The sequence below is a fragment of the Apteryx rowi genome, unplaced genomic scaffold, assembly GCF_003343035.1.
Source record: "Apteryx rowi isolate R43461 unplaced genomic scaffold, aptRow1 scaffold_443, whole genome shotgun sequence".
NCBI classification, from domain to species: domain Eukaryota; kingdom Metazoa; phylum Chordata; class Aves; order Apterygiformes; family Apterygidae; genus Apteryx; species Apteryx rowi.
In genome coordinates this window covers 49,748-65,344 of record NW_020450698.1, presented here as the reverse complement: position 1 = coordinate 65,344, position 15,597 = coordinate 49,748, and the positions used below count along the sequence as shown (strand labels likewise).

Here is a 15,597-nt window from a genome sequence, read left to right as displayed (position 1 = left end):
CTTACAAGGAATACAAGTTGGCTAGTAAAGTATCACATTCTGCAACAGCCTCGTGTCTTCGGACATCACACCAGCTGAGGGTGTAATTGGTCAATGCGTCTTTCAGACCCTGGAAATGGGGACATGTTAAGAACTAGCAGAAATTATGATCTAACTTTGCCATGCCTGTAGTTCTTTTTACTACCTCGATCTTGCGTCCCCTGTACTGTTTCACCTTAATGCACAAACATGAACTGGATTGAGAGAGCAGGGAAGAAAAATGCCCCAATGCTCAAGTATTTGCAATGCTAGATGATATCTTTCACTTCAGGAAGGTCTCCAAATTGTCAGTATTTTCTGAGTAGTATTTCAGGTGAACTGTGCTATTAGGAATAGAATAGCTTGCTTTAAAAACAACTGAGATTAAGGAATTTAAAATTAAAGGTGTTTTGCTGAGAAACACTAAATACTAGTAGTAACACCTGTTACAAGAAAACACAGTAAACACTAGAAATGAATGACAACACTGCAAATGTTAAAAAAATTGTATTGTAAGTACAGTACAAAAAAGTTTCTTTATATAATTGTAATGTAATCTGGACCAAATGGCAAGGAAATAACAAAAATATAAAAACTGCTAAATCTCGCCAAAGTTTTCCCTCTAGTACCAAATACCACAAGATACAGATTATACAAAGTGTACAAATTTTAAATAAAAATACAATACACTAGGGTTGTGTGTGTTTTTAAACTCTTCAAGAGTTTTCCATTGTACAGATGACAAAGTTAGAGCTGATTCCCTTCTGTTCCTTAGAGATCTACCCCTTTACCACAATGCTCTCAGTTGTAAAGGGCTGGAAAGAGCCAGTTATTTTGTGCCACTCCCAACAGCAGATGCTTTAGTAAGGGACCAGAATCACAAATTGAATTAGACTGCCTCCCTCCCAGGCTTCTTCCCAATTCCAAGATCTCTGGGATTAGTCATATATTGTCAAAACATGTATTCTCTGGTCTGAGGTTTCAGATAAGAACTTACATGATAGTCTGAGAACCTTCTGCTTCATCCACTAACTTACTGAGAAAACAAAACATTGAACTGAGAAAAGCTCTGTAACAGACAGACTGCCTTGCACTGGCACAGTTGGGGAATACATGGTAAAGACGAATGGGGAGAAAAACCCTCCTGCACACCTGAGGATTTAATTTTAAATATGATTTGGGACTCAGCCATAATGAGGGACAGCTCACTTTCAACTGCCCTGAAAAAGAGAAACTTCACATTGGAAGTAGTCCAAAAGCGTTCTTCTATCATTTTAAAACTTTTATGCTATAAGGGCTGGAGATGCTGGGGTCAAATTAAAAAGCCTTATATTTTAGATTCTACCCAGCTTCACAAAATAGTCTGTTTTTTACAAACACTTAAAATTTTGCTGTTGTTTCCCCATAGAGAGCCAATGCCTGCTACTGCACGTATAGCTTGATGCCTGCAGGAAGTGGTTGAGGCACACCTGATTCATATTTTCCACACACTGTTGGTGCAGGGAGGGATTTTTGCTTTTAAATTATATATATATATATATATACACACACACAGAAATATACAGGATAAATTAAAATCTGTTACAGATATTGGTAAAAGTTAAATACACATGATATGAACACCACATACACATACACACAGACACACAAAAGCCTATATGAGAATCAAGTGCTCTCCTGCATCTCCTCTTCTAGAGGAGCAGAAAACCAAAATACCAAGTATGTGGCTGGAAGGAAGGGGAATCAGTCCAATCAATTGACATGTGCCTTGCTCAGTCATTACTGCTTCAAACTGGTCATTAGTCACTGCCTCACAGCAGCACCGTGGCTCTTTCAAACCTGCTGGTGAAAGGGATGGGATCAGCGATCTCAGAAACTCAAGTCCTCTGTTCACAAAACACGTGCAAGATGAGCAGAGGCAATCCAGCTTTCTCCCATCTGCTACCACTCCATCAAAGTGGGCTGACCATGCCCTGGAAAAATCAGCAGGGGGTTCATTCTCACAAGCCAATGCAGTCTGTTGATATCTCACGCTAATGCAATTTGGATGCAAGTCCACAGAAAAGAACAAGTTTGTTGCCATCTTCAACTTTAAACCAAATGTAAGCTACCAGACCAGCCAGCTGACGCTGACAACTTTCAGTCATCACTGAAGAGGGAAGCTTGGAAGTTGTGACCGAGAGGTGAAGACCTCTGTATCTTTTATCAGCTATCCAACATTTCCCTCAAGCAGTAGATTTTAAACTGAAAAACAGTTAGAAACAGGGCTGGTGAAGAGTTCAGTTCTACTCCTTGGTCCAAAATAAATTAGCATCTCTAACTGCCCATGGAATAATTAACCTCTAAGTTGGAAGGTATATCAGGAGGTCATCTTGTCCACCTCTGCTTAAAGAAAGTCCAACTAGAGCAGGTTGCTCAGTCAATTTTTGACTATCATCAAGGATGGAGATTTCACACCCTCTCGGGGCAAACCGTTCCATTGACCACTTTTATGGTAACTTTTTTTTTTTTTTTTTATATATATATATATATATCTAGAAGTCGATCCTCTGGCTGCTTCCCCCACTAACAGATCTGAATTTAAGGCTAGCATCTCAAAAGCTTTCTGAATTCTTCATAGAAATACTTTCAGATTTGAGTACATTTCATCCACCAACAGATAAGGGTTCTCTCAGCTTAACTTCACAACTTTTCATAAAATTAATAGAAGTCAAATAGTTACAATCCTATGTATATACTATACAGATATAAAATGTTAAAACCCTACACACGGAGCCCTTAGAGAGTACCGGCGTAGTGCATATGTACACAAGTCAGTTATGCAGAGGCTGAGCGCATCCCAGGATCTCTTCCTGTCAAAGTCCAGGCATGATGTAGGCAATGTTGTCTAGCGTGTTTGACTGGGAAAAGAAATTCAATATTGTTTAACATCAGATAATGACTCAAAATACTTGAGAAATGATACAGATGAGGAGGGTACTAAGCATCTTCACTGTCTTATAAGTTACCATATGATGCAGCTAACCAAATCTGCCTAGTTGTTTTCATCACTGCTAGGCTAATTTGCATATTCTTGGAAATATGAGTAAATTAAACACAAAGGTAGCCTCAGTATTTGGAAGCAACTATAAATAAAGAAAATGCTTAAGACTTCCCTCAAGTGACCTCCTCCTCTGTCTTTGAATTTTGAGCAAGCCACATCAGCCAAATCACAACAACCACTGGGAAGACTTGTGATGAAGGACTTGAGCAAAGTGATCAAAGTAGTAGAATATACGTAAAAAAAAACCAAACTGAATCTACATACACAAATCATTTATGAAACTCTGAAGTGTAAAAGTGAAGAGAAAAAGCCTCAAACACACCTACTAATAGGGTGTCAGACGGGAAAAACAAGTGCTCTCCAGTCTTCCCTGCAAATATTAGAATTCTGAAAGTAAGAGTCCCCATGCATATCAGAAAACAAGACTCAGCAGTATTATCTGTATGTTCTTCAAATGCAGTATATCAGCAACTTCAAACCTGTGACTAGATGGCTGAAGGAAACCTTAATACCTGCCTTTTTATTGCTGAAGACAGAGGAGCTGGATCTGTAGCAACTGTGATTCTAGAATTCAGCAATGCCATCTACTGACTGGAAAGATAAATTGCATACTACATGCAGCACTAGCACTGAGAACTTTATCCATGTTTTAAACACTGCTATCTTTACATATCTGATGGCAGAAGTCAGAAAAATTTATTATCAAGTCTGAGTACCAGTTCTCAGAAGTGAATGGTGAGTACCTTAATCCACCAAAAGCTCTATTGCTCCCTATAACAATACAATGATCACGTTTCCAAGATATGCACCATTAGTCATGTGGAAAAGGGGTGTCACTGCTCTGAAAAAACTTGGCAAGCAGGAAGAAAAAAAAACATAGGATGTTTTTCCATGGCTTAGGATGGAAACACCCTGCTGACTCAGCTTTTGTGTAGAGAGCCACTTTGTGGGAGCTTACAGACTAAGCTGTCAACGTTTTTGCTGTTAGTAATCCCCTCTCAGCATGAATCAGTGTTTGGGCTGTCCCATAAAACATGCCAATTCATATCCTATTTTATTATTCTCTCTGTCAAATTTGTTTTTAATCTCTAACTTATTCAGTGTATTTCTGCAGACTATATATTTTTCATTTTTGCTTTGCCTCCTCCCTGCCACCCATTCTCTGCTTTATTCATGGCTCCTGTTGGAGGTATGACTCCTGGTTCTTTTTGTGCTGTTGCCATGTTACTCTGTGTCCACATCATGCTACATTGATGCCACAAGCGGTTGCTAAATCAGGTCTCAACAGAAAAGGTGGAAAGAACTTGTTGCTGTTATCCAGTTCCTTAAAACAGAGTCTATTTTCCTTTCCTTGGAGAAGGTTAGAGCTACATGTAAACTCAATCGCATTAGGAATCCTAATTAAGATAGCAAGTTATTTCTTATGCTGCTATAAAAAAATATAATGTGTGCATACAGAGCAGCAGGAAGGGGCTTTTTAATTCTTCTGCAAAATTAGAACTTTCAAAGTGATATGTGTACAGGTGCTTTATTTGGTTCAGATGGATTAATGCAGTCACTAAAACAGAACCTACACATATTGCAGTCAATGGAACAAACATTACATCAGTTTTCCTTGAAGCTTTAAATTCTGTGTCTTTACTGGAAAAAACTGTTGTACAATACTGTATAGCAGTAACATCTTAAAGAATTTTATGAAATATCCCTCTAAAAACTGAATGAGTAAGACAATTTCCTTATCTTTGTAGCACTGGAATTATAAGCACATCATAAGACTGATTTATCAGAAAACTCCAGGTGAACTCCACTGAAATTAACAGGTCTCAAAGGGAAATAACCACAAGGAACTCACCAAAACTTGCTTAGGGCAGCCATTCAATTCAGGTAGTTGCGTTGTCAGACATGCTAATGGACCCAAAGCACAGATGATAGAATCTAGAAGTACTGATAAACTTCCTGAAACAGCCACCATTCCCTGGAAGTAAAGAAAGAAAAAAATGGATAGGGACAAGTAGTGGAAATCACAGTCCTTTCACAACTGTATTGATTTTCATGCAAGTAATACAGGCTCATGCTTGTGGTTATCTAGTTTACTTTCATTATTTACACAGTAACAGAACTACAGCAAGCACTTCACATACAGAGACTGCTGGTTCAAAAAATTTAAGAGTTCAACAGGCAACAGGCATATGTAGGATAAAAGTAGGGAACAACAGAAAACAAGGTCAGACAGTTGTTAGTTTTGTAAACCACTCAATTCCACAATTTGCGTAACGGAGTTTTTTTGCCATTTCCTACCATCTATTGTGTTAGCTACACGAGCCCTAAAAGGCAGTATCTCTGTTGATAGTTTTATTTTCAAAGCCTAAAGAAATGGTAAAGATGTAGAAAATGCTTTAGTGGCTGATATACTTCTAGGAAAGGGAATTTTTTGCATGCTCTTTTGTGAAGGGGGAGATTTTTACTCCAGAGAAGTTCCTCTGATGAATAACCTCAATGCAGTCATACCAGAAACAAAAGTAAGTGTGTGTGTGTGTGTGTGTGTGTGTGCGCGTACACGCGCACATCTGTGTGCATGTGTGTGTGCGCAAATGCATGTCTGTATGTGTGTAACCACTATCATCTAACTGTATGAAACCATTAGGATACCACAACTTCTATGTTACCAGGTAAGCTGAAACATTAGTAGCCCCTACCCAAAGCACTGGCAACAGGATACTGCAAGAGAACAGCAGCACATGCAAAAAAACATCTTGGTAAAAGCTTTCTCTGATAGTTTTCTCAGAAGGCTTGAGAGGGTAACAGAAACTGGATCAGAGACTGGCAAAGACAGAAAAGGAATACTAGATCCAAGGTGAACATATAGTAAGAAAAGACTGAAGAGTTTGTTGAGCTAAGAATTGCCTTCAAGGGCCTAGAGCTGCAAGCCAGGGACCTGTCTTTGATATCTACTGTATATTGACAAACAAGGCTTTTTATTTCACTGAAAATTAACAGCAATACATCAAAGAAACAGGACAATCCATCTTCCTCCTCCTAATACAAAAATATTGGCTAACCTTTTAAGTAAATTAAAATTATAATAATAAAAAAGCAATCCTATATATGGATTACATACAATCACCGAGACATTACTGGTTCCAAACTCACCTCTGTTTCCTGCAGTCTGTGACCAATGAGGCTCAGAGATTCACCCAGCAACTGTAAGTGCGCAGCTACATCAATAGGATCTGTCTCAGGGACTTTGGCCGGTGAGGCAGACACCACCACGGTGCTAGAGGGGGATTTCTTATGAGGGGAAAGCATGCCTGTTGGAGAAGCTGGAAACACAACAATTAGAATTCCATATTGTCTTCTCTCATTCTTTTACTTACAAGTCTGTTTACATAGTAAAGTTCAAATCTCAAAAGCAATAAATGCTTAAATAGTTCTGTGGATCTGGTTCTGTAGTCTTTGGAGTCAAAACTTCCCTTCTACATGTGCAAAACATCTACCCCAGCTGAATGCAGTTTTGTAGGTCGGGGAGATTTGGTTAACAGCAATGCCAAAATAAGCACAGCCATTTTTTCTCTTGCAGCATGCTAGTCCCCTCCAAGTTCCCTGCTGCCTCTTCTTGTTTTGTTTCAATTCCTGAAGCGCTAAAAAATCCCTGTTCTTCTAATTAAAATTAGACAAGGAAGTTTTTTTTTTTTTTTTTTGAAACAGGCTGACATCATTCTTTGTTTTTGAGTAAAATATAAGTTAAAAAAATACCAAGACTTGTGAGAAAACAGGTAGTAATGGGAAGCAGGAAAAGACCTTTGTTCTTTATTTCACAGTCAACACTATCTCCCCTATCCAAAAAAAGACTTGAGCAAACAAGATGCAACAATTACCTTTTACTTTTGGTGCACCATCTGAAGATGATGCCTTCCTCTTCACAGTGGTGGCCTCTGCTTTATTCTGTTTGTGCTGCAGATACTGAGCTTTCTGTTTCCAGATCTGCAGTTATCACAGTATGAAAAGAGAGATTCATAACAACAGGTAATTCTGTTACCTGATGCCAGAACCTGGAGATAGAATGACTTTATGTAGCCAACTGGTTGAGCAATGCCATGAAGATAAAACAGATGCTTTTATAACCATAAAGGTAAGATTACCCATTTTTCTCTACTTTAGGGAGAGAGGAAACATTTTGTAAGGCATGGTGGCAATGCTGCCAGCATGTTCTGACCTAAGCACCTAGTTAAGAGAAATCATTTTACAAAAACATCTCACACAGACTTACCAGTTTATCCTTCTCAGGTAGCTGCTTCCACACTTCTGCCAGTTTTTTGCTCAGCTCTCCAAAATCTGGCAGAAGAGAAGAAAAAAGTTTAATATGCATGAAATAATAAAATCAAGCACAGAACTTATGAAATTTATGTGAATGTTGACAGTGGAATAATTGGCCCATGCATACACATTTAGGAACCAAACTGTTCTACATCAAGAACTCTCTGTCTACCTAGGAAATTATTTCCAGTGTGTTGTTTCATTACTGACTAAAATGAAAAAAGCTGATATAGGGAATATAAGATCATATGTATATTTGGAAAAGTGATGCAATGAACCTGCAGAGACAGGTCTACAAGTAAATGAAAGGGAGGGCTGGCAAATTTTTTAACCAGATTCACAGCTTGGTTAAAATACAATGAAATCAAATCATGAAATCAACTCCTATCCTCTTTGCTGTCTCTTATTCAAAGAAAATTGGCATTCTTCGCACTCCATCAAAATTAAGAGTTTGGTATGATGCAGAGAAGGTATGTCCTGATAAATAATCTGACAGATGTATAATCAACAGAATACCAGGAGAGACTATTATCTCACCTATCCCAGGGTGTTCAGACACAATAGTTGTACGATATTCCTTACAGAATACTTGATAGGCAGACATGTTCTTCTTCTTTGGCTAGTCAGAAGAAGAAAAGGAAACAAATATTTTTAATTACAATTATATCTACTTGAATTAATAATAAATTGGCATTTATAGAAGTCTTAAAGAAAGATACTGTGCTTAAATCAGGAACCTAAAGAAGCAGTGTTTTAGCAGTTATGAAAGCACAGGAACCATCCAGAACCAGTCGTAATATAAGGCTTATCTTGCAACAACTCTATCAACGCATTTCATTCATAACTCACAACTTGCTATTCTAAATCCAGGATCAACATATAACTCCGTTAATATATCTCAGTTTTAAAACTTAAAATTAAAAAAAATCTGTTATACTATTCACACTACCTATCATAGATCTGTTAAATGATTTCAGTCCTCATTCTAATGTTTTGTTCCATTCCTTGCATGCCTACAAAACATTTCATAGCAGGAAAGTAGATAGTAGAAGTATAGTGATAGCAGAGGCATAAGCAGCTGCCAAGCTGTGATCAGAGAAAACTTACCAAAGAGAATAGAGCAGAGTTGAACAGACTTGGGCTACTTCTGCCCATTTCCTGACACAAAGCAACTCTTTTCTACATAGACATACAGAAACTGTTTTTTCCACATTTATACACTTACACAGCTAGAACTATGTAATCTGGAAACTCATTCATATGCTAGCTACAATTTTTCCTACTCATACCTTTGGAAGTTAACCATGAAATCCTGATAAGTACAGAACAAAATTGGGAATGTGGTAGTCTGTAGAATTAGAACTTCATTTTAATACAGGAATAAATGGGAAAATATCTTCACACTTCAGGGCAGAGCTCAATTCCTTTTTACAGAAACTATCATGATGGACTAGATCACTGCTAGCCTTGTCCAAACTCCTGCCTGGCAATAGCTATGACGAATTACCTTAGAAAATGACATAGTTGTGGCATAATCTATACCAAGCAAATTAAGTATAATCTTTTCAAAGGACCTCTGTCAGCTAAAGACTGTCCTATACTACAAAGAATAATGATTTATATTACTTTTGTTACAAAAATAAATCAAAATAGCTGAAACATTTTTGCCAAACATCCTGCAACAAAATCATTAATGCTGATATTAGTTATCCTCTGTTTTAATATAACATGCCTCTGTAATGGATAGGGCACTTGACACAATAAAATTATTTTCACAACAGTGAAAGTTAGAAATATCTTTAAACAGAAGACAAAACAAAGTATGAAGAGGTAGTAGTTCTTACTAGGCCAATTGTTATTGCTGAAAGAAATCAGACAAACTTTTGTGCACATATGCCCTAAAAATCTGTTAAACATTTTCAGCTCCAGCAGTTAGCCTAATAAATTGTATCACTTCTACCATCAGACTGTCATACACTCTCCAAACTTTGTGGTTTCTGCAATCTACCGCTTTGAAAAACTAGGTTCTGAAATAATGGTAATGAAATCCTTGATAACTTCTGCAACACTGAGAGCCTAATTTATCATTACCCAACTTCAAAGTCTCTGGGTATCCCAATTTCTATCTTCCCTCCTATTTTTCCTTACTTTTTCTTTTTCTCTTTCTCTTTCTCTTTCCTTCTCCTTCTCCTTTTCCTTCTCCTTTTCCTTTTCCTTCTCCTTTTCCTTCTCCTTTTCCTTCTCCTTCTCCCATTTCTCAGCTTTTTCCTTCTCCTTGTCTTCCTTTCTCCTCTTCTTCTCGCCCTGTCCATCTGAGTGAAAAACAGGAGGAGGTGAAGGAAGAACATAGGGAGTACTGGTAGGAGGTGGTGGTGACACTGTTGCTTCTGCTGCTGCCACAGTGTGTCCAGAACTCTTTTTAGATTTAGAGTGCTTCTTCTCTCTGTGTTTCTCCTTGTCTTTTTTTTTCTTACTTTTTTTTGACTTCTTCTTCTTCTTGATTTCCCGGTAGGAGTCATCTATCACTAGCTCTCCAGCCTCCAACTCCCCACCGGAAGATGAACCAGATTCTGGTGGTGCTTCTAGACCTGAAACATCATATTCACTCCCATGGCCCTCTGAAAAAAGGGAGGTGTCAGCACCAATCCCCTCGGAAGGTGGATGAGGGTCTGGAGGTGGCTTGTGCTTCTTCCGGGCTGACTTCAGGAAGCTCTGCAGTTCATGACCCAGAAGGAATGAGCCTTGCTCATCTCGAGCTGATTTCTTTGAAGATTTCTTTGCAGCTGCTGGTGGTGAAGAGTAGGAAAAAGACTCATCGTCTGCTGCACTGCTTCCTTTCTCCTTTGGTGAAAGGATGAGCTTCATCTTCAAGCCATCAGGTTCACGGAGAGTAAGTGTCTCTGTGTTCACATAGAGAGGTTTCATTTTTTTAGATTTGTGGTAGCTGCCATCGTCCAGTGAGTGCTCCCCACTGCTTCCGCTCAACTTCTTCTTGTGGTGCTCCTTTTTGCTTTCAGAATGGCCAGAGGAAGAATGAGATGATGATTTTTCAGAGGTTTTCTTTGAGGACTTTGAGCTAGTGGCCAAAGGTGAGGTGATAGCTTTGAGTAGATCCATGGTTGTATCAGCAGAGGGTGGGCTGGAAACTGCTTTTTTCTTCTTCTTTGATGGTAGATCCAAAGGCGAAAGATCTGAAAAAGATCAACAGAAATGCACATCAAGATGCTTCCCTTAAAGAGCATTACACTAGCTTAAGAAGTGAAGTGGGAATCCTGCAATAGTTATGATTACAGCTAACTGATCTGCATTCCGGCTTAAGGACAAGATCTCTTAAACTTGTTACCACCTCAGTGCATTTTTGCTGATACAATTCAAACAATTTAAGGAAGAAAGACAGACTAAGCAAGTTCCTGAAGTTTTGTCTGACTTAATTTTCTATCATGAAATAGCATATTTTTCTGAGAATATATCTTTTGAAACTGAAATATTACATCTCAAGTGCAAGGTTTTCTTGTTACTTTTAGTCAAGGAGAGACCAATGAATTGAAAACACAAGCTTTTTCATTCTGAAAACAGATTTTTGATAAAATTTGTAAAAATATTGCAAAGACGTGGCTTTCTTTTTGCATCAGGACAAAAATAAATCTTAAACCTTTTAAGCCATTATGAACTGAATTGTCATTTTCTGGCCAATTTATTAACTATGAGAATAATGTCTTGGTATTTAAACTGAACCCAAAAGCGTTCCTCTTATGCCTTGACACATTGTATTTCTACAAATTCAGAGAAATAAATACCATCTACAAATGAAATCATAGCTTGTAATACAACACGGAAAGAAATAAATACAAAAGTCAAAAAGGCTTCCATTAGTTACAACTTGATAATGAAAAGAGGGATGAAAGCTGTATATCCCCAACAATGCAACTTGTTAAGCTAAAATCTGAAATATCAATCCTTATCTTTTGCTGTCTGGTGCAGTATTCTGATCAGGTTTCTGATTAGTTGTCCTAAGACAGATTGGTGTACTTTCTCTCCCGAAAGTGCTGACCACAAAACTTGATGACATTGGTTGATGAGCTCCCTTTCCTCAAAGTCTTGACCAGTTAGCCCCTTCCCCTGCCTGATCACCATCTTACCTCTGTAGCTGAACTCATCGGATGAGTGCTTTCGCTTCTTTTTGTGAGGTTCTGTCCCCAGAAAGACAAGTTTGCTGTCCTAGAACAAGAGCAGAGAAGTTGCTGAACAAACAGGAGGGAAATTATAAGACATTCACATGGACTACTGACATAGAAAATAATTCGTAAGAGTTATCAGAGTTATTGGTTCTACTGTAATGCCAAGGAACCCTAGTCATGGACCAGGATCCTTATTCCAGATGCTATGCAAACATTCTTTGTCCCCAGGAGCCCAAAGTGTAGGTATAAGGCAAGAGACAACAAACAACATACGGATAGCCAGGAGAGTATAAAAAACAGTATTAGTCAGCACTGGTTTCAGCACATCAGCCACCTCACTGGCATCAAGCTTTCTGTAGACATTGTAGCAAAACAGGAGTATAAGAAGGAAACTGAAAGAAGGCATCTCTACAGGGAGCTCCTCCCAAATGAAAGGAGCAATACAGAAGAAAACGTGGAATAGCACGTTTGAAAGTGTTAAGAAATGGGCAATGGAAGCTATTATTTGGAGATCAGCTGATGAGTTGATCAACGACAAAAGTCTACATATTACTATGGCTAAGAGATAACTAAGCATGCATAGGCTGTCAAGCCTTGAAAATGAAGGTGAGTAGTTCATATTTAATATGCCGAAGAAGAGAAAGAAGTGAAAGGAGGCATAGGGAGGTGACAAGTAAAATGATGGGCCAGAAAATTGACCTCCATATCTCACGTCACCCAATTATAATTTGTTGCTTGACCAATTTACAGTCTGAAAATGAAGCTCCTCTGCAGAATTCCATCTGCATGGTAGAAGAAGAAGATTTTCATTTAAACTAGAACTTTTCTTCTCACATTTAAAAAATTAAAAAAACAATCACAAGATAGTCACCTTTGAGCTGACAGCAGAAATTTTAGCTCAAAGAGGAAAGTTTTGAAGAAACTTAAGTTGTCGCTACATGATTTCAGTGTTAAGGCCCCAAGGAGATGAATAGGGCAAGTTCATACCTCTCAAGAGCTATCGTTTCAGGCTGTCTGCAGAATCAGGAAGACAACAGTGCATCAGTTAATATTTTATTCATCCTTTGCTGGCTATTTATACAATTGTAAATTCTAAAAATCTTATTTCTGTGTGTAAAGTCATTCATGCTATCTCATGATTTGCAAGGTTCTGCACCAAGGCTAGGATAAGACCCAACTATCCTATTTTCTGAGGCCAGAAAAATCAGAATCAGTTGTACCTGGGATTGGCCCCCTCCTTTTTCCCAGAAAAGCTACTGAACAATACAGGACACTTAATTAGCTGCTCTTGCTATCTTCTACAGGAGTTTCTACATAGACAAAACCAAGAAACCCTCCCATCCCATCTCATCCAATCCCATCAGTAACTTTATACACATCCTTACACTTTCAACCTTTTCTCTGAGAGCTTCCTGACCTGAGCTGCTATCTCCTCCTCCTCTTGCAGTAGATCCTTGTAAGAGTGTTTTCTCTCTCGCTGTGTCCTGCCAGATGCCAGCCCCACGTCATCAACACTTCGGTCACTCTCTAGTAACTCTAAGATTTACGTGAAATGGGGAAAAACGGAAGAAATGAAATACCCCATTAAGGAACAATAGACATATGGTCTATGCATAAAATATGACAGCAGCAAAAGTTGGCACAGGGTGATGCATAAAACCCAACAAGTCCTGGGGCCTAAAAAATAATGTGCTGTACTCCCTAACCACAGGGATAGGGTCAGTGCTCTAATGCTACAACAGAAGTACCCAAGATTTCATTTCTAATGCTTGTATATTTCTTCCTAAAGACAACTGGATCTAGAAATGTTGCTATGACTAAATCTCTATCCCTGGTCTCCTGTTCCATTGAGCTGACAGGGAGAAACAGGCTGCAGTGGCAGAGTACCTAGTCAAGGTCTTCACATTAAGAAATACCACCCATTTCTCTCAGGTTCTAATCCCAATACTTTACTTCTGGAAGTCAAGGGCTTGGGATCCTGCAGAAACTTGACCAGGTTAAATTTAAGGCAATACCCTTCAATGCTCCACAAGAGACTAGCTTTCTCTCCCACTCTGACTCCATGGCCTAGAAGGGCTGCAGAGGGTACCCTTTTTTGGCAACTCTCTGAGATTACGAAGCAGTCATACCTTCTTTCTTCCTGGAGTCATCATAAGCCATGGTGGTCCTGCAGGAGCCTGAGAATGTGTTGCCACGTCTGGGCTCCTTCCCCCGTTCCCGTCTACAGGAAAAGGTCTGAGAAACAGAGAATGAAAATAACCTCCCAGAAAGAAAAATCATGATGGAATATGGGAAACTTCCTATGAACCAAATGAAGATTCTCTGGAAGATAGTGGGAAAGTAAGGAAATCTACCTCCTGGTCTGTTCACACTCATATTTCAGGCTTGACAAAAAATTTTGTTAAATTAACTGAACATAACGGGAAGCTGTTTTTCTCTTATTTTTAAAGAAGTAACAACACAAGCTCCACACCATTGAATGAATTTATTTTCAAAAGCAAAAAGAGTGTGAGAAAATAGCTAAGTCTGATTTTTAAATGACACAAAAAAGTGAAACAGAACTTGTGTCAAGATCCTTTCTCAGGAGCCACTGTAGCAAAGAGTGGGATGTTTAAAGAGAAATTCCAAACCCCTGAATCTCAGATGAAGTGAAGGAAAGGAAGAACCTGGGCAGGAATCACTGTATTATAAAAGAATTATTTCAGATCTTTTGAACTAAATAATTGAAGATTTTGGAGTGAAGATGTTAATCTTTCTGGTGCATTTCCAGACACTACCACTGCAGCCATTCTGAATGTCAGCTTGGAAGAGGGAGCAGAGGAAAGTATTCCTTGATTCTGGGACTTTTGCTGCACCCTTAGTCCCCGCCAGCTCACCCAATTCCAGGTCTCTTCTAATTGAGTCATTCTATTCTATAGTTACTGGTATATAGAAGGACAGTGCTATTATGAAATAGTTGCACTCTAGCTCTCTCAGAGTTCTTCAGTCAGTGACCAGCTTAACTTGAGAAGATTGACCTTCTGATAACCCAATTTGCACTTAAAAGTGTGTGTGTGGGGGGGGTGCGTGTGTATGCACATCTGCAAATGTTAAATCACAGAGATCACGCAGCTAGTTCTGACTAGCTGATACAGTAATCTCAGCACGTTGGTTACACTGGAATACCTTGAGCGCAGGGAACTTATCTTACATACACTTTTTGTATCCTTGCACCTAAACAAATTTTATAAGCAACTGATCAATGCTAAAAAACATACAGTGTATTCAACATGTTGTGGCTTCTTAGGTGAAAGAAGAAAGCCCCAAATAATTCAATCTTACAGGTACACAGGAGATATTTTTAAAAAATTCATAAGGGTACAAGTTAATTCTTCAGTTCTCTAATACTTTGGGAAACCATCAACCACAGTATTTTTAAAATCAGTATTCTGACCACTATAAATTGTTGCTAGCAAGTGTAGCAATTTGTAAGCAGAATTTATGTATACACACAACAGCACTGTGCTTCACAGTAAAAAAAAAAAAAAAAAAAAAAAAAAAAAAAGGGCATCTCGCCACTTGATGGGCTTACAGTCTTGGACCAGATCTCGCAAACATTTCAAGACATCCAGTTCTCTGTTGCCATACAAACTTCAGTGGGAACACACATAATAGTAAAGCCTTATGCTCAAAAGGACTAAGGCTCAATCTTGATGTTGCTCAGCAAAAACAGAAGATGGTCATTCACAACGGGATGACATTAAGAAACTAAGATTTGTTTACAGCTACTTGCATACCTTTTACTGTCTTTTTAAAACTTAGCTAAGTTATCTGGCAAGTATAAAGGTTGGTAAATAACATCCTTGCCCAAAGGGGCTTACAACCTAGACCGCTAATCCTACAAATATAAAGCATATTCTTAACTTGTCTTCTACAAATTCTGATTAGATTCCAGTGCTTTAAATTCTTAGGTTACAGAAGATATCACAAAGGCTCAGCGGGGCAGGTCTCTCCAAGGTCCTTAATACACGCGTTTGGAGGATCAGGATCACATGTTGCTCTTCT

General features: G+C 38.6%; 1 protein-coding gene across 1 annotated transcript; it reads right to left on the bottom strand.

Moving 5' to 3' along the window:
• Positions 1-509: 509 nt before the first annotated feature.
• HMGXB4 (HMG-box containing 4) lies at positions 510-15,051 on the bottom strand. The gene is made up of 10 exons (XM_026076932.1): positions 13,683-15,051; positions 12,971-13,089; positions 11,515-11,593; positions 9,622-10,566; positions 7,913-7,996; positions 7,329-7,393; positions 6,937-7,042; positions 6,212-6,381; positions 4,914-5,036; positions 510-2,918 (listed from the first exon to the last, which is right to left on the bottom strand). Exons 1-10 carry the CDS (start codon positions 13,927-13,929, stop codon positions 2,874-2,876), a joined length of 1,983 nt encoding a protein of 660 aa, XP_025932717.1. The 5' UTR covers positions 13,930-15,051; the 3' UTR covers positions 510-2,873.
• Between the last annotated feature and the right edge of the window lie 546 nt (positions 15,052-15,597).